This window comes from Camelina sativa, chromosome 13 (assembly GCF_030686135.1).
Source record: "Camelina sativa cultivar CO46 ecotype springtype chromosome 13, ASM3068613v1".
In the NCBI taxonomy this organism is placed as follows: Eukaryota; Viridiplantae; Streptophyta; class Magnoliopsida; order Brassicales; family Brassicaceae; genus Camelina; species Camelina sativa.
In genome coordinates, this window is record NC_141892.1 from 6226055 (window position 1) to 6243157 (window position 17103).

Here is a 17103-nt window from a genome sequence, read left to right on the forward strand (position 1 = left end):
GATGGATCTATTTTATGCTTAATTTTGAAATTTATAAGATAGGTTTATGAATTAAGGAACAAACACACGTATGATTATATATGAATCTGTACATATTATTCTATGAAAAAATGATTTCCAATTCAGTTTCTCAGGTAATCCAATCTCGTATAATGTAGTGTATACCACCGGTACAAGCTTTTGGTACAGTTCTTGTTATTCTACAATGTACCATAAGAATACCGACTGGTTTACAACACAACATCAAATAGATCTTAACCAATTCCGGTTCTCTCAAACCGGAATTTCTTTCAGATCAGATTCAGAAGCTATTCTACTACTCTATCTCAGGAGATTTCATCAAGCTCTCTCAAGCATCAGGAGCACAGTGGAAAACAAGTCAAAGTCAAATAAAATTTGTTTTGACTCTTTCTCTCTGTCTGCAACTTGTAAACTATCGCAGAAGCTTTCCTTCTGCTCTGGTCCTTGCAAAAAGCCTTGTTCTTTCTTCTCGTCCTTCTACCACCTAAGGCTCAAGCCTTGGGGTGTGAGTGATACTATGTTCTAAAACTATCTCTCATTCTTATTTCTTCAGAGCTTGGAAGATGTCTGAAAATCTTGTGGAAGCCATCGATTTCTTTATCAGTTGAAGAAATAAGGTGAATCTAACACCACTTTTAAATCCAAATCTCCTCGTTCCGGCAGAGGAGGAAACTCTAAATGAGGAAACGATTGCTCAAAGCTCTCCAGTAACTGTTAAAATGATGAAAAAGTCAATTCTAGTTCATGATCAGTTTTCTGCATACATAACCAATTGAACAAAGAGACACAGATGAAGCTTACATTCTCTAGTATCGGTTGCGAATACAGCTCAACAAACTTTTCCCTTAGTATTCTGTTTAATTTATCCACGTCGCACGCATGTGTCCAAAACGAGTCATGAACTCCTGTTAGAATATTTTTTTTACAAGCGATGAGTTAACTGACACTAGACCAAGGTTTTAGAGAAAGATTTAAGTTGTGAAAGAAGGACAGAACCTGCAAAACACACGCCTGCTCTTTTGCAGGCAACTGCAGTCATCATCATATGAGACCCATCGAGGGAGTGAATAAAATTTGGAGGAAACGCTGTCCTTTGTCGCCTGACAATAACCTACAAAACAAAAACAATAACCAACAAACCTCTTTTATAGGCCTCTGTTTCCTTTCCTATCTTTTGTTTATAAGCAAAACCAAGGTAAAGCTGAAGCAGACCTTATCAGTCTCACGCTGAAGCGATAGGGTCTGGAGGGATGTCTTTACCTGCATTCATTTTAAATAAAGTGAAGATAGTCACAAATCTAAATGCAACAGACGAGAGTAATGGTGTTAGCGATAGTGTTATCCACTCTAATAAATTTTAGGAAGACTTACGAGTTTTGTCCCCATTTGGTGGTAAGGTTGTACAACAGGAAGACCCAATGGTGTTGTCCATCGAACTGTTTCATTTTCTGTAGCAATAATCTGCTCATAGAAATAATTTTTTACCATCAAGAATCATTAAAACTCCAGAAGCAAATTTAATCGAAGCTGAAAAGAAATGTCTACACACCTTCGCACATTCACCAAACCAGCGCATGATGGCGCGTGCAGCTTCAAACATCTCATCTATAGCAGCTAAAGTTACCTGCCGCAAACACGACAAAACAAAAAGATTATCTCTCATAACATTTCTTCTTTTGATAAGTTTCCAAAGTACATGTGAACTAGAAAGTAGTTATATCATTTTGTTAAGCACACGTTCTTTGAAGATCAGATGAATGAAATTGCTAAATTAAGTTTTTCTAGTGTTAGTGCTTTTATCTGTCCCCAATATACCTTTGCCGCATAGCAAGCCGCCCCAAAAATTTCTTTTTCATCACCAAAACCACTGCGTTCCTTCAACCTTCTCTTTATTTGATCCCGAGCGCCAATATATGTGACACCATAGACTGATGTCATAACCGTCTGCTTTACAAGTTTACGATCCACCTACACATTTTGAACAAGAGTCAAGTGGTAACAACAGACCAGTTACATGTGACTGAGTAAACAATGTACCCAAAAAAACAAATATCAGGCAACTTGCTCGCACAGCAATACTAGATATACATTAGAACAGTTCATTAAATCATTTTGTGTGAGTTAACAATGGGTTTTGAGGATATAATGTATGAGATTTCTACTCCATTATGCAAGCAAGGAACCGAGATACACAAGATTAGGAAATTGGAGAAAGAATGAAAAGGATTTCATATGGACCTGGTTGAGTAATTTTTTTGCACGCAATGCATCTGGAAAAGCTTCAGGATCTCTGTCTGCATCTCGGCGCATAATATCAAGAACCCTGCAACGCATATGCAAATGAAGTTTTGAATGCACATATATTTTCTCAATTAAAGTTAAGTTACATGTAAATAGTAGATGCAGTGCTTACCTGGTAGCTATTCCGGAATAAACATCTGCCGGCTTCTCACCTGCCACTAGATTAACAGCTTCTGCTCCTAACTGATAATCATTATGTAAAACCATAATCAGAAAAGAAAGATGACAAGCAGCTAGAAGAGGAAAAAAACCATTGAAAGATAAAAACAAGAGAATTACTGTGTCTCTCCCGAGAGCGGCATAATGCTGTAGACCATTGCAGGAACCATCCTGGCCAGAACGAAAGTGAAGGAAGGAAGTTCATTTGAAGGCATTCACAGATTGAATGAGTTACTACAGCGTAAAGTCATTAAATATTCAAGCCTTACAAATTCAAAGTGGAGATGTCAAAGTGGCAAATTCTGCCGGAAAGTACCTGATGTATAGGAATATGTGACAAAACTGTCTCCGGGGATGGGCTTCTCAGAGCTTCAGTCAGATTTATACACACAGCCAAGCACTGAAATGGGTCTTCAGCCTGCAGCCACCATCTGCTTCCTTCAAGTGGTCTGTCTGCCGAATCAAATATGTCATCTAAGTGATTTTCGGTGAAAGCTAGCCGTCCATCAAGTGATAACTTATCTACACCACCAGCATACAAGTTTGCTAAGTGTATCTTCAGCCAGCGTAAGCCTGAAATTCCAAGAGGCCTTCCCTCCGAAAACTCCAAAACACCCCGACACAAATCAGAGCCGAGATGATTTAAGTGCGGGGGCATGGGATATGCACGTCCTCGGAAGTCAATATTGTGGGGATAGTAAAAACCTTCCTCATCTTTCATTTTCCTTGCTACCTGCATCATATTTAAACACTTACAACCAGAACTCTCAAACTGGCACTACTTTGATAACAAGGGGACAAAAAGCTCACCGAAAGCTTGAGTTCTGTGTCACAGCGCTGAGAATGTCTCTCGCTGTTCACCTTTTTAGCAGCTTTGACTTCCCACCTCCATTTCTTAATAATGCCCTCATCTTCAGTATCAGGCTTTTCTGGTAAAGGAACCTGCAGTTTGAAATGAAAGAATTAAAGAGGCCTCGTGACGAAAACATGTCTGTACAAACTATTGTACAGATGTAAAACAGTAATAATTATAAGATCAAAGCAACACATGGAATAACTCACATCGCTGCGATCCACCAGATCAGCAGCACATCCGCCACTGCTCCATATCCTATCTACAACCGTTAAGACTCGCTTATTTACTCTCCATTTAGTACTTCCAAGCGTATCCAGGGCCTAACAGATGCCATAAGATTATTACAGAAATTAAAACTGTAACTGATTTCCACATAACGCACGTGAAGAAACAGTAATCTCTTACCTCAAAGACTGGTTGTAGTTGTCCTTTAGGTGCACTCTTAAGTGCCTCTCGTTGTTGCTTAGCTCCATGAGTTTTCATTATATAAGATGCTAAGAACAAGTATGCACCTTTGTCATATCTGCGAAATAACACAGATGAAAGTGAAATGACTTACAAAACTTTCACCAAAATTAAAGTCTTCCAAGATGAAGGTATGTTCACAATTTTCGAAGCGATACAAGTCTAAATATTCTTTTTCTCAAACTTAGATAGAACAGCTTTAAGATTCTATCTTGTCCCAGTAGCTAGTCTTGGTCACAAATGATGTACATTAACTCTTATCATACTGAAAAATTCATTTTGGAATATATGTTTAAACTACCATGCAATGCAATTATTTCGGCAGTTGGTGTAAGTACACAACAAAGAAAGCTCATTTACCCTGACCATTTGAGAGGGGGAACCAGCATTGGCATGTATGGCATCACTGCATATCTCCCCTGCACGACAAAAAAAAAAGCGGGATTCACACTTCCTAAAATATAGAGATATATATGTCTCAGTTATACCATATTCCTCAAATCCCAAATATATTCAGTCTTATTTACAGGTGCCACCCAAGTCAAACCCTCATTAGATATAACATTCAACAAAATGAACATAAATTATTCCGAATTATTCCGAGCAAAATTCACTATTACTTTTGTTGACTTAGGGTTAATTATTCTGATAATAAACCAAATGTGAATAGGTCACCTACACTTTTTTCCAAGCCTTTGCGGACCAAAGGGTCACACTCGATTACACCATATTTTCTCCCAGATTTCCTGTTGTACAAGAAAGGCAGGAATATGAGCCTATGACATTGAGGACAAGAAAATAAGCCTACTCAAAATCATAGACCGAATTTCCTCACGTGCTTTCTTTCGCTACTGTCTTGAAGGTATGCACAAATGCAGGTCGAACATCAGAGATATCATTATCCTGTTGATTAGCTGGAGACTGTATATAAGCTGTTCTTACCAATAACTCTATTAGACGACTTCCAACCTGGAGTATGAAGAGGCAAATATCAAAATGTTAGCAACTTATTCAGCCAACATAAACTTTCTTTACCTCTCCAGCAATTTCTCAGCTAAGCATATACACACCTTAGCCCTAACATCAGCGATCCATGGTTTTGTATAGTCATGTGACTGCAAGATCTTTCTAACTGCTGACAACTTTTGTTTCTTTATCAATTCATTGACCTTCTTTCTTAACTTATCTTGTTCCTTCATTGCAGTTCCATTTTCAACTTCCGCACTCTCCTCATTGTCATCCCCTTTTTTCTTCCTGGTCTTATCCAGGAATGTGCATATTCTTATCTATCAATTTACGGAAAGAGAAAAACACTATTAGAATACAAGCCATCTAAAACACCAAAAACAGATCAATCATAGACAAGTAAGGAAACCCTATAGACTAGTGCAAGAGAAAATAATACGGCAGACCTCCATATAAGGGGGTTTTATGCTTGATTATAAATGTTACATGCTGAATGAAGGATTTCCATTAACAAATAGTGAACACCTGTTGCCAATATTATAGCAAAAACTCTTGTTTTAAGTTCAGGCCTCACACTTGCAATTTCCAGCCATGGGTTACATTATGGTTTAACCTTATAAAGTTTAGGTTCGCTTATGAGGGAAAACAGCTTATGGAGATCAAACTACCCACTACAACCTATTATCGGCAAACCAAGAAGATTACTGGCAGATGATCTGAAATAAACAAAGAAGTAACCAAAGATGCCAAACCTCTTGTTCAATGGCATCGCCTACTGTACACGCAGCTTGAACAACCTTAACACAACCGTTATCACCACCAGTCATCAAATGCCCCATCAACTTGTGCATTGTGATAACAGCTATCATGTCGGCAGGCAACTGATCAAGGTAATGTGCATAAGTTGCTTTGCTCTTCCCTAGTCTATACAATTCCTGTTCTTTAGCAATTGCATCCCTTAACGGTTCAAACCAACCCAAAAACAACGACTTCACATAAGGCAGATTGGGCGCAAGCTTTTGCTCACACATATCCGTCAAAAGCTCCCTATACTCCGCAGCAGCTCTTTCCCATTCTTCAGTCTCGATCTTAACTTGTCTTCTCCATAGATTCTGAAACTTGGTACGACCCATTCCAAGATGTTCTTGCTTCTTCATCCGCCACGAACGATGACTCTCTCTCTTCTTCTCCTTCTTCATCTCCTTCAACAGTTCATCCAACTCAGGCTCTTCCTCAACATCTGTTGATAAGACCTCTTCAGCTACACTCGCGTACCCTCTAGCCAAAGTCCCATTAAGGCACCTCTCGTTCTTGAAAAAACCCTCTCGCCTCGTGATCCCACCACATAAACGACGAACACCCATTTCGCGACATGGTGATCCCGAGATGGTGGAACCGAACACCGAACACCGAAAGCTCAAATATTTCGAGAGAAGAGACTCCTGAAGAGAGCCGCCAAGAGTTTGGGAACGGACGTTGTTAAATCTAGCAGCTGACCTCAAAATTGCTTGTTTAGCAATGTTTCTCCACATAGGGAAGGATTGGGAAACTGAGTTTGGAGAAAAAATCAAGGGTTTACGCAATGGAATCAAATGATCGAATACCTTAGTATGATTTGCCAAGAACACTGGGGTTTGGGCACTGGACATCAATTGTGCTTAAAAGATGAGTAAACCACAACACAAAAGCCAAACACGAGATTGAAAAAATAAATTCGATCGCATGAGCTAGACGTACAAATTGGGATGAGTTTCATAGACGGAAGAAAATAAAAAAAACAAATGGTGAGTAAGATTACACGACCAAGCCGCCTTAAACCCTCTCTTAAAAACCCTTGCTTTTCTAAAGGCCTCTCTGTCTCTGTTCTTTTTTGGGTCCTCTGTTCTCACATTGTCAAACATCAAATTAAATTTTTAAAAAAAATCAACCCTAACCTCGACCCGGATCGGATTATCTTACCCGACCCAGAAATATCTGATTAAGGCCTCTAATACGGCCCAAATTCTTTTTACAAAGCAAAAAGGCTTGAGGAATTATGGGAGCCCAATTAGTTGAAAAGATAAAAAAAAAAAAAAAAAAAAAAAATCAGTTACTATCTTTTTAAAAATTTTGGCATCATTTTTTGTTTAATATAATTTGACCAATTCTACAAATTTTAAATTTTTAGTGGAAACCCAATTAGTTGTTGGCAAATAAAAAAGTGGAACCCAATTACAATCCAAAGTATAATAAACATGTAGTAGAATATAAAGAATCACTTGAATTTTTCTTCTTCTTTTTGGTCAACAAAATATCATCAATTGGATTTATTACTCTAATTATTATACAGTATAGGAAAATGAAATTCAGACTAAAAATATGACTTTCTAGGTACGTGTTTATCAGTGATAGGATGTTAGCTGGGATTCACGTACAGTAAGTAACTCACACCTGATTGCTATTTCTCCGAATTGATATTCTCCACCTCTATAGTTTTAATATATTACAAATCAGCCCCTTAACTTTAGTCTGAGAAGTGACAAGCCCGATTTGTTTCCTTCCTCGGAACTGAAGCTACAGAGAAAAATGTTGTATTGTCTCTCTCTCTCTCTCTCTCTCTCTCTCTCTCCGCGTTGCTCTCGAGACAAAACCCAGCTGGCAAATTTACATATTTATGTCATCGGATTCCCAAAAGGATGAAGCTTGTTGCATAATATGGGTTTGAGGTAAATTACTAATTACTGATCCAAAGTTAGAATCTTTGCTCAAACTCCAGGCTAGCTGATTGCGTAGCTTCCGATCGATTTCTGCCTCAGTTTTTGAGTTCCTTTGTGGGCACTTCTCTGTTCTTCTCCTGGCTCTTTGCTCGAGGATCTGATAATGCTGATGATCAAGTGATAATTTTTTTTTTTTTGGGAATCTGAGTCATCTTCTTGAGGTTGTATAGCTAATGGTTTGGATTTGAGTTTGAATGGAGCGTCTAGGATTTTGGGGATTGTTGATGGGTAGTGTAGAGAAGTCATCGGATTCTGTAAAGTCGCTGGCTTGCTCTGCATCTACGAAGAATGGAGATGAAGAGAGTACTTCATCGAAGCAAGCTTCACCATTGAGGAGTTCTGGATCGAGAAATACTAGCCCTTTAGGTAGAGTTGGGTCGAGAAACACGAGTCCCTCTAGGCAGAAAGTGGTGAAGACGAAACCTCGTGGTTTTGAGGAAGAGACAGTGGCTTCATTTGGTAAACAAGTTGTTGCTGATGTGCAGATGGAGGATGGTATATGGGCAATGCTTCCAGAGGATTTGCTCAACGAGATTTTAGCTAGGCTTCCGCCGTTTATGATATTTCGGATCCGGTCCGTTTGTAAGAAATGGAACTTGATTCTTCAGGATAATAGTTTTCTCAAGTTTCACTCAAATGTGTCATCTCATGGCCCTTGTCTTCTCACTTTTTGGAAGAACTCGCCGCAGATTCCACAATGTTCGGTTTTTAGCTTGCCGTTGAAGACTTGGTACAAAGTTCCATTCACGTTTTTGCCTCCATGGGCTTTTTGGTTGGTTGGTTCTTCAGGTGGTCTCGTCTGCTTTTCTGGTCTTGATGGTCTAACTTTCAGAACTTTAGTATGCAATCCTCTGATGCAGACTTGGAGGACTCTACCGAGTATGCACTATAACCAACAAAGGCAATTGGTTATGGTCGTAGATCGGTCAGACAAATCGTTCAAAGTCATAGCCACAAATGATATTTACGGTGATAAGTCACTTCCTACCGAAGTTTATGATTCCAAAACTGACAAATGGTCCTTACATCAAATAATGCCTGCAGCGAACTTATGCTCTTCAAAAATGGCTTACTGTGATTCCCGATTATATCTAGAAACTCTTTCGCCTCTTGGTTTAATGATGTATCGGCTTGATACAGGGCAATGGGAACACATTCCAGCAAAATTCCCAAGATCTTTATTGGATGGTTACTTAGTTGCTGGAACTCAGAAGAGATTGTTTCTCGTAGGAAGGATTGGCCTCTACAGTACCCTCCAAAGCATGAGGATATGGGAGCTTGATCACACAAAGGTTTCTTGGGTAGAGATAAGTAGAATGCCACCAAAATACTTCCGAGCACTTCTGAGACTTTCTGCTGAGAGGTTTGAGTGTTTTGGACAAGATAATTTGATCTGCTTTACGTCCTGGAATCAAGGAAAAGGTCTTCTGTACAATGTGGATAAGAAGATTTGGTCTTGGATTTCCGGTTGTGCTCTTCAGTCATGCAACAGCCAAGTGTGCTTTTATGAGCCAAGATTTGATGCATCTGTCCACTAAACCATAAAGTAATCGTCTGTCTCACATCATTCTTGAAAATTTACAATTTGGCTGCATAGCAACATGTCAGAGATATGAAATCGAAGAGCATTTTAAGCTTCAGTGTTGATGAAGACCTCGTCAGCAATGATATGCTTCACCAATGTTTAACAGTATGGGGGAAAAATACTGTAAGATAAACTTGTCTCTAGCTTTCTGTAAATTAGCATTCACTGGATATGAAAACTTTATCTATATCCCTGTCTCGTCCACATGAAATATATATATGCTTTATTTTAGTATTCTATGCTGAATTTTCCTTTTCTACATCGTAATTTAAGCTTCCCTTTACAAATAATGACTGCTAGTTCAAGAACGTCTTGTTGGCTAACACTTATGAGTAAGAGAAAGGTTTAACTTATAACATCGGAATATAGATATGATCTTAAAGATTTGGGCAATTGTTACATACAAATCCGATACTTAATGTCATCTAACTAGAAAACCGGGGAAATCATGAAATGAGGAGGTAATTTAGCGTTGAGACACATTTCTCTACAGTTTAGCCAATTCATAGACACTGATAGGGTAGGAGTAGTTTGCAGACTTGCTGAAGGTATTGTGAGCTATGATTTTGTTGGCAGTTTCTGTGGGATGAAATGCATCCCAAAAGACATATTGATGCCTATCCAAGCATGGTTGCTGCAACGGAAGGCATGTTAAGGCTCCTCCATATCTCCCGTTACCGCAGCACGCTTCGTTTGATACTACAAGACCTGCAGAAAGGAGAACTAAAACTCAGTACTAATATATAGAATTAGAGTATAGCCCCTATGAAATAAATAGAGATTGAGGTCATTTACCATATCTTGAGGGGTTCACAACCATATCATGAAACAGATCAAAGACGTTTTGATAGACAAAGAAAGATCCTGGAAGAGTTGTGTTGAGAGTATTTGCTAGATCTTTCAGACGGATGTTGAACATGGAAACCATATCGTTGATCTTTGTCACACACCCGCTGTTTTTGTTGCCACTTACCATAGATAGCTGACTTGGTATGCAACCTAATGGTCCTGACCCAGCTAACACCATTTTTCTTGCACCTAAGTTGTATAGTCTCTGCCAAATGTTTGTAAAAGATCACAGTTAACACTTTCTGAGTATGAGATGAAAATCTGCATCACTATTGTGAATAATTTATTATGAGATTTTGGGAGAGTTATAAAAAAGATCATTTGATTAACTGATATTTGAGCTGACAGAGTCTTGATCAGGAGATCTGCGTAGTCTTCTCCACTGTAGGTTTGGCTGGTGGAGTATCTCTCAGGCATAAGGTAGTTGTTGATATAATCATTGCTTCCTATATTGATCCCAATTATCGATTTTGCAAGATACTTTCTCAGATCTGCAGGGTTTTGAAAGAAACGCCGGAGGTTCAACTCTATTGTAATCTCAAACTGCGATATCTGTCCATTAAATGTAGTTCTTGCTCCCTGAAAAAACAAAGGTAAGTCTGAAAAAAAAGGAGAAAAATTTAAAGCTCTCTGTTATAAGAGTTTTAGTTTCTTGATCCTCACATAATGTTGTCCTGTTTCATCTAAAATCCCAGCTGCTGCAGATGCATAGTTGACCCCTCTTAAGGAATTTTGCCCGATGGATAAAGGAGATAAGTATGGTGGCACCAATGGCAAGCCGAGGTACGTTGCTACATTAGAAGGAAAATTGTGAGAAATGAGTTAAAAAATGTGAAACCAACTTCATCAAAAGATCTTTTAGTCAGTCTTTAGCAACTACAGTACCTCCATAATCAACAACTGTACGGCCATTGCAGAAACGGCCAGTGGGGAAGCCAAAATCAATCCCATAAGGGAAATAATTAGCTCGTGCGAGAGTTGGAATGTAATTGTTGTTTCCACTATCAACTAAGGAATCTCCAAAGACAAAGAAAGCTGGAGCAAGAGGATGATGATCATCTTCAGATTGGCCATGGCCAAACCAGACAAGCTCTAACAACACAACACAAATCAACAAACTCTTCATGCTTGGTCACTATCTTACTCTCTCCCTTTCTCTTTCTCTTTCTCTTTGTCTTTGGGCCCTTAAGATAAGCTTGTCAAGAAAACAATTTTACGTGTATATAATTAAGTCAAGAGGTGTCCACTCTGTTTTTTAACCGATTTTGAAAACCAAACCAAAGAGTTACCCGAACAGATAGTGATCAAAACCGAACCGAAAAAAGTGAAAGGGAGAGAGTAACCGTTTACAAACTTTCTAAACCGAATGAAAAGTGTACCAAAACCGGGTTATATATACATACAGTACAGGTAAAGATCATAGAGAGAGAAAGAGAGACATGACTTAGGTGACATATGAGACCGTGTATGGGTTCAGAGGAGGAACTGGTCGTGCTAAATGATCTCATGGAGTGTAGTGGTTAACTGTTACTGTTCTAAAAAAGATTTGTTCTTTTTTCATTTACGGCTTCTTTTAATTTCCTACTCTTTTCTTCTTCTTTCCTATAGAGACAGCTTTTTGGAGGAGCTTACCCCTAAACCTCCCTTTTTTGTAGATCTGTATTCTAGTCATTGATGGTCTGCTCATAGAGTCATAGCTTCTGTATTCTGATAGAAAAATACAATTGACGACGGCTCTGTCACGTATGTAATATTGTAATGATGGTTTTCACATCATTTGTATGTGTCAAAACTCAAAAGTCAAAACTCAAAAGTCAAAACCGTTTCATAGTTTATGGATCTAAGTAGTCTAATGGGCCTGTTATGTGGCCTGAGTCATTGGGTTTAGTGAAATTTCCATGATCCATTTATGTTTCATTAGAATTTAGAAGTTAATATCATTTGGGATTATTATTTGTTTTTTAAAGGCAGATAATTAATGATTAAGTATTATTTGAAAACACATGGTGTTAATTAAAATACAAATTATTGAATTTGTGAAGGTTTTCAAGGAGGACCAGAATCGGAGAACTCGTCCTCGTGTCTCAAAAAGAATATATCAACTTCGATGTTAAGTATAGTAATAATTTACTGTATAATAGTATTGATTATAAAATGGACCACCAAAGCATATCATTTAGCAAATCGATGATTGAAAGGGATCTTTTGGGGTTTTAAAAAGGAATAAGACTTGTTCAGAAACCGTAAACAACCACCAATTTTATTAGTTTTCAGTCGATCAAATAATTATACTTTCTATTTTCCATTTTAAAGATTGAGATTATCTTCGAAACTTATATATTAACCCTACTGATTAAACATTTCATATACATACCAACTACAAGCATAATCATCGCCAATGAAACAAGACTCGCTTCAGTTTTTCCAAAACAATTATCTGAAATCTGAAATGACGTTAATTTGTAGTAGTATTTTCGTTTTTAGTTTCTCCATAAATACTTCTTTAATTAATTAACCTCCTTTGCAATTACCAAGGAGAAGTATCTTTTTTTGTCGGAAATTAAACCCTAGCTAGCCTCTTGTTTTAACACAACCAGAACAGCACAAAGCCCTTATCTTTTGTATAACATCAATCCTTAACGCCAAACGTTGAATAACTGATACAAACTTTACAAAAGAAACGAATAAAAACGACCATCGACCAAAGATATAATATGAAGCAGACAAGTCTGAAGTTGACGACCATCGTTTTAGGGGTTTTCTTCATCATTCTTCTTCTTCTTCTTCAAAGGCCTCGAGGTTTGAATCTACTCATTATATTTTGATGGTTATATGATGTTGATGATCATGCATATATATGCATATTTAATTGCATGATTCTAATTCTAATTAATATGCTAGCTTGACTATATAAAATTATATAGTAGACATATGCTGATCTCTTCGTGCATGCATATATGTAATGTGCACAAGAGACACATACATATATATATATATATATATATATTTACAGCGACTAAACGACTTTTCTAGGTATGTAAATGTTGTATTCGCATTAGATCCATCATCCTAAAACTACAATTTTAGGATAAACTATATATGTAAATGAGTTACAATTTTTATTTTAAGACAATATAAATTATATATTCATATGTAGGTGGATCGAGCAATGGAGATCTCTCGATGGGACGGAAGGTAATTACATATAACATTTGGTTTTATGTTTGAACAAAAATTATTTAGTTAACATTTTTTTTTTTGACATCAGTTATTCTGTTTTCTTGTTGTTTGAACTGGGTTGATTCAGCTTATCCGGATTGGGATACTTTTAAAAATGATTCATCATTAGTATTAACCAATATAATCTTCTTAATTTGGTATATTTGAGGCAGTTAACAGCTATGGAACCGATTGAAGCCAGAAATGTAGCAAGATCGTTGGAAGATTCAATATGGAGAGATCATTTCGAGAGAGAGGTCGATCATCTGATGAAGCACGAATATCCTTCACCCGTGAAGCCAAGGAAAAGAACTCCGGTTCACAATGGCTTGCCTAATGGTCACTAGTTGACCCTTGTCTGTTACCTATTATTGTTCCTTCAGTTTTATTTAATATAAGTTTGTTAAAATCAGAAAATGGACGTATATCATGTAATGCTGAATATTAGTATATTTCTTATTTACATCTTCTATTGAACTTTTAGAGTGATTGTATTGTCTTTAGTTTTTGAAAAGTTTTCGAAGTTCCCATATTCGACTTAGTAATTCCATATGAATAGAATGAAAGATAAAAATATTGGTTGCCAATATTGTCAATTTTGAATTACATTTCCCATTATGAAAAAAAAATAGATGTATATATGACATAACTATCTAACTGTTTTGGATATATTTGAAGGGAGAAGATAAAAGCAAACCAAGCTCAAGCTGGATGGATTTGGTCAAGTCATCAATTGTGAACTACTACTATTAAATAAGAAAACTCAATTATTTTATATCATTTTGCGCACACCAACTTGATGTCCAACTTTTATTTTTATTGTATGCCAATTTGGTTTTCATGCTTCAAAAGTTCAAATCATTCACCTAAACCCAAAGAAAAAAAGTATATTATATATAAATATAATTAATGGTTAACTATTGTTTGCGTAAAGGATAAAAATGTGAATGTAAGATAATTAGTCCACCATTTCAAAAAATTAGTAAGATTTTTATTGTTCTTGCATTATGGTTAATTTTGTTGTTGTGCAAATTGATTAGGGACTTAACTTTTGTAATGCTATAAAAGCACCCATTCATTTAAGCCTACTAGAAGAAACTAATAATTATAGGAAACTGGAGTATAAAATTTCATTTTCAGCCTAGATCTTCTTTGCTCTTTCGCTTTCTTTTGGCTCTTAGGTATGTGTTAAGAAGAATGTTCAATGATGGCTTTTTGCTGCTCTTCGGATTTTGATTTTGCAATGTCTTGGTATGTAAAAAAGGCTTCTCTTCTGGGTTGTTTTTTTTTTCACGATTTTGATCGAACCCAGTAGATTTTGACCTATTTTAGTTGACAGGGAACATTGAAAGTTCTTGAATTTTCTCTGAGTTCAGTAGTGTTAGAGAAACAATTTGTGTTTTTTGGGGGCTTTGAATCTATGAAACTCAAAAACAATTTCTGATTTTTATTGGGTGTTAACTCTTGGGTTTCATCTAAAAAAGGAAAAAAAAAAAGTGGGATCTCGATCTAGTTTACAGAGAAGATGATCACTTAGAATTTGAAGGAAAGAAAAATTGAATTTTTATATGCTCATTCCCACTTTTGGAAGTGGCAAACATTTCATTTATGAGAAGCTTGTGCTATTGAGTTAATTCAGTTATGATTGTGAGTTTAGTATCTGTCATGTTTTAAAAAGTTCTTGTTGCTTGTTCTCGTCTGCTGTATTAGCTTCAGTTAGCGTTTACCTATTTGGCTATGTTTGTAACTTTGGGTTAGCTAGTTTAGAGTTTATATACAATGTCTGCATGATGATCATCTTGAATGATTTTTAATTATATGTCTAATAACAATGTGTATACTGCTTCATGATGCAAAACCTTAATTGTAAAATTTAAATTTTGCAGGAAAGTTTTGTCAGAAACCAAAGATTACATCTTTGAATTCAATTCCCTTATGGTTTTATAAAATTTATATCAAAATGGTGAATAGGAGTGATTTGGTAGTGATTGGTATTTCGGTTGGGCTTGCACTTGGTCTCTTGCTCGCTCTGATCTTGTTCTTGGCCATAAAATGGTATAAGCACCACTCTCGCCTTAGGCGATGCGCTAATGAACAGAATACCCCGACTCTACCTGTTCACACTGCTAAAAGAGGCGTAGTAATCTCTGATGATAGCTCAAATACAGCATCGGTACAGCCTCCTGAGAACGCAGCACCCACTCAACATCAGCCATGGTGGAACAACCATAACAAAGATCTCACTGTATCTGCATCCGGCATACCTAGATATCACTACAAGTTAGTATTCTGTCCAATGCTTGAGTTTGCATGAAATTTGATATTAGGTTGTAGTAGCTTATGGTCTGAAAGTTCTTTAGGGATATTCAGAAAGCAACACAAAATTTCACAACCGTTCTAGGACAAGGATCTTTTGGTCCTGTCTACAAAGCGGTTATGCCTAATGGAGGATTAGCTGCAGCGAAAGTTCATGCCTCTAATTCAAGTCAAGGAGATAGAGAGTTTCAAACCGAGGTAAGTGTAACCGATCCTGTTCATTTCCATGGTCCATTCATATTGGAGATAATAGAGCAGTGTTGGGGGTTCTTGTTTCCAGGTATCTTTACTTGGGAGGCTGCATCACCGGAATCTTGTGAACTTGATAGGATACTGTGTTGATAAGAATCACCGGATGTTGATCTATGAGTTCATGAGTAACGGAAGTTTGGAGAATCTTTTGTATGGTGGTGAGTCGCCTTTTGTTTTCTTCTATCGGTATAAGTCGCAGCAAGAAATTTATCACTCTAGTGTTTGTTTCATAAGATTTTCTACTTTGCTTTTCAGGTGAAGAGATGCAAGTCTTGAATTGGGAAGAGCGGCTTCAAATCGCTCTTGACATCTCCCACGGAATTGAATACCTTCACGAAGGGGCCGTGCCGCCAGTTATTCACCGTGATCTTAAGTCAGCAAACATATTGTTAGATCACTCTATGAGAGCAAAGGTGAGAGAGCAAGTATCTCATACGCTTACTCAAAACTGATTAGTCAAATTTTTAAAATTTGGTTTGTTCTTTTTTTTTTTGTATAGGTTGCGGATTTTGGATTGTCGAAAGAGATGGTTTTGGATAGAATGACTTCGGGATTGAAGGGTACTCACGGATACATGGATCCAACGTATATTTCAACTAAAAAATACACGATGAAGAGCGACATTTACAGTTTTGGTGTCATTATTCTTGAGCTCATTACTGCAATCCACCCCCAACAGAATCTGATGGAATACATCAACCTGGTAAGTTTAGAATTAAACCGGAGAAACCAAACAAAAGGACCCCAAAACTCAGTGATCATTGATTATGTTTTCTTGATGAGCAGGCTTCGATGAGTCCAGATGGTATCGACGAAATACTGGATCAGAAACTAGTGGGAAATGCAAGCATTGAAGAAGTGAGGTTACTGGCGAAGATTGCAAACAGGTGTGTGCATAAGACACCAAGAAAAAGACCATCCATTGGAGAAGTGACACAGTTCATACTAAAGATCAAACAAAGTCGGTCTAGAGGAAGAAGACAGGACACGATGTCTTCATCGTTTGGTGTTGGTTATGAGGAAGATCTGTCAAGGGTTATGAGCAGGATTAAGGATCAGCATGTTGAGTTAGGGTTATTGGCTGGTGTTAAAGAAGAGGATCATCAAGATAGGAACCATACGATAACAATTTAACTCTTTAGTGAGGAATTATTTTTTGTATATATTACCACCACCACATGAGTCTCAAAATGTAGAGATTTCCTCTTCTTCCATAAAAAAAAAAAAAAAAAAAAAAAAAAAAGAGTTTTTGAGAATTGAGGTTTTGCAGCTGTTAACCACCTATATAAACTCCATACTCACCCCCGCTCTTCTTCCTTCTTTTCCAAAAACTCTTTTAACTAAATATATGTTTTGTT

The 17103-nt window shown here is 37.2% G+C and overlaps 5 protein-coding genes across 7 annotated transcripts; 3 read left to right on the forward strand and 2 right to left on the reverse strand.

Moving 5' to 3' along the window:
• Positions 1–74: 74 nt before the first annotated feature.
• LOC104735589 (DNA-directed RNA polymerase 2, chloroplastic/mitochondrial) lies at positions 75–6663 on the reverse strand. Its single transcript, XM_010455406.3, has 19 exons — positions 5521–6663; positions 4873–5088; positions 4638–4771; positions 4482–4548; positions 4163–4221; positions 3743–3860; positions 3544–3657; positions 3292–3423; positions 2798–3214; positions 2602–2652; positions 2435–2505; positions 2260–2344; positions 1837–1989; positions 1571–1645; positions 1393–1482; positions 1234–1281; positions 1018–1132; positions 823–926; positions 75–732 (listed from the first exon to the last, which is right to left on the reverse strand). The coding sequence occupies exons 1-19, from the start codon at positions 6415–6417 to the stop codon at positions 622–624; spliced, it is 3057 nt and encodes a 1018-aa protein (XP_010453708.2). The 5' UTR covers positions 6418–6663; the 3' UTR covers positions 75–621.
• Positions 6664–7279: 616 nt separating this feature from the next.
• On the forward strand, positions 7280–9343 carry LOC104735590 (F-box/kelch-repeat protein At5g15710). The gene has a single exon (XM_010455408.3). The coding sequence runs from the start codon at positions 7719–7721 to the stop codon at positions 9060–9062; it is 1344 nt and encodes a 447-aa protein (XP_010453710.2). The 5' UTR covers positions 7280–7718; the 3' UTR covers positions 9063–9343.
• Positions 9344–9453: 110 nt separating this feature from the next.
• On the reverse strand, positions 9454–11183 carry LOC104735591 (GDSL esterase/lipase 7). The gene is made up of 5 exons (XM_010455409.3): positions 10844–11183; positions 10622–10749; positions 10289–10537; positions 9905–10163; positions 9454–9817 (listed from the first exon to the last, which is right to left on the reverse strand). The coding sequence occupies exons 1-5, from the start codon at positions 11082–11084 to the stop codon at positions 9597–9599; spliced, it is 1098 nt and encodes a 365-aa protein (XP_010453711.1). The 5' UTR covers positions 11085–11183; the 3' UTR covers positions 9454–9596.
• A 1382-nt stretch (positions 11184–12565) lies between these two features.
• On the forward strand, positions 12566–13676 carry LOC104735592 (protein GOLVEN 9-like). The gene is made up of 3 exons (XM_010455410.3): positions 12566–12757; positions 13116–13153; positions 13351–13676. Exons 1-3 carry the CDS (start codon positions 12673–12675, stop codon positions 13522–13524), a joined length of 297 nt encoding a protein of 98 aa, XP_010453712.1. The 5' UTR covers positions 12566–12672; the 3' UTR covers positions 13525–13676.
• Positions 13677–14137: 461 nt separating this feature from the next.
• On the forward strand, positions 14138–17001 carry LOC104735593 (calcium/calmodulin-regulated receptor-like kinase 2). 3 transcript variants are annotated; one of them, XM_010455411.3, is made up of 7 exons: positions 14138–14428; positions 15064–15457; positions 15538–15691; positions 15774–15903; positions 16001–16158; positions 16245–16448; positions 16532–17001. In XM_010455411.3, exons 2-7 carry the CDS (start codon positions 15138–15140, stop codon positions 16877–16879), a joined length of 1314 nt encoding a protein of 437 aa, XP_010453713.1. In that variant the 5' UTR covers positions 14138–14428; positions 15064–15137; the 3' UTR covers positions 16880–17001. The 3 variants fall into 3 exon arrangements, with proteins under 3 accessions (XP_010453713.1, XP_087338986.1, XP_010453714.1); XM_087482860.1 differs by having other exon boundaries at positions 14216–14428; positions 15548–15691; XM_010455412.3 differs by having other exon boundaries at positions 14247–14358.
• The last annotated feature ends 102 nt before the right edge of the window (positions 17002–17103 follow it).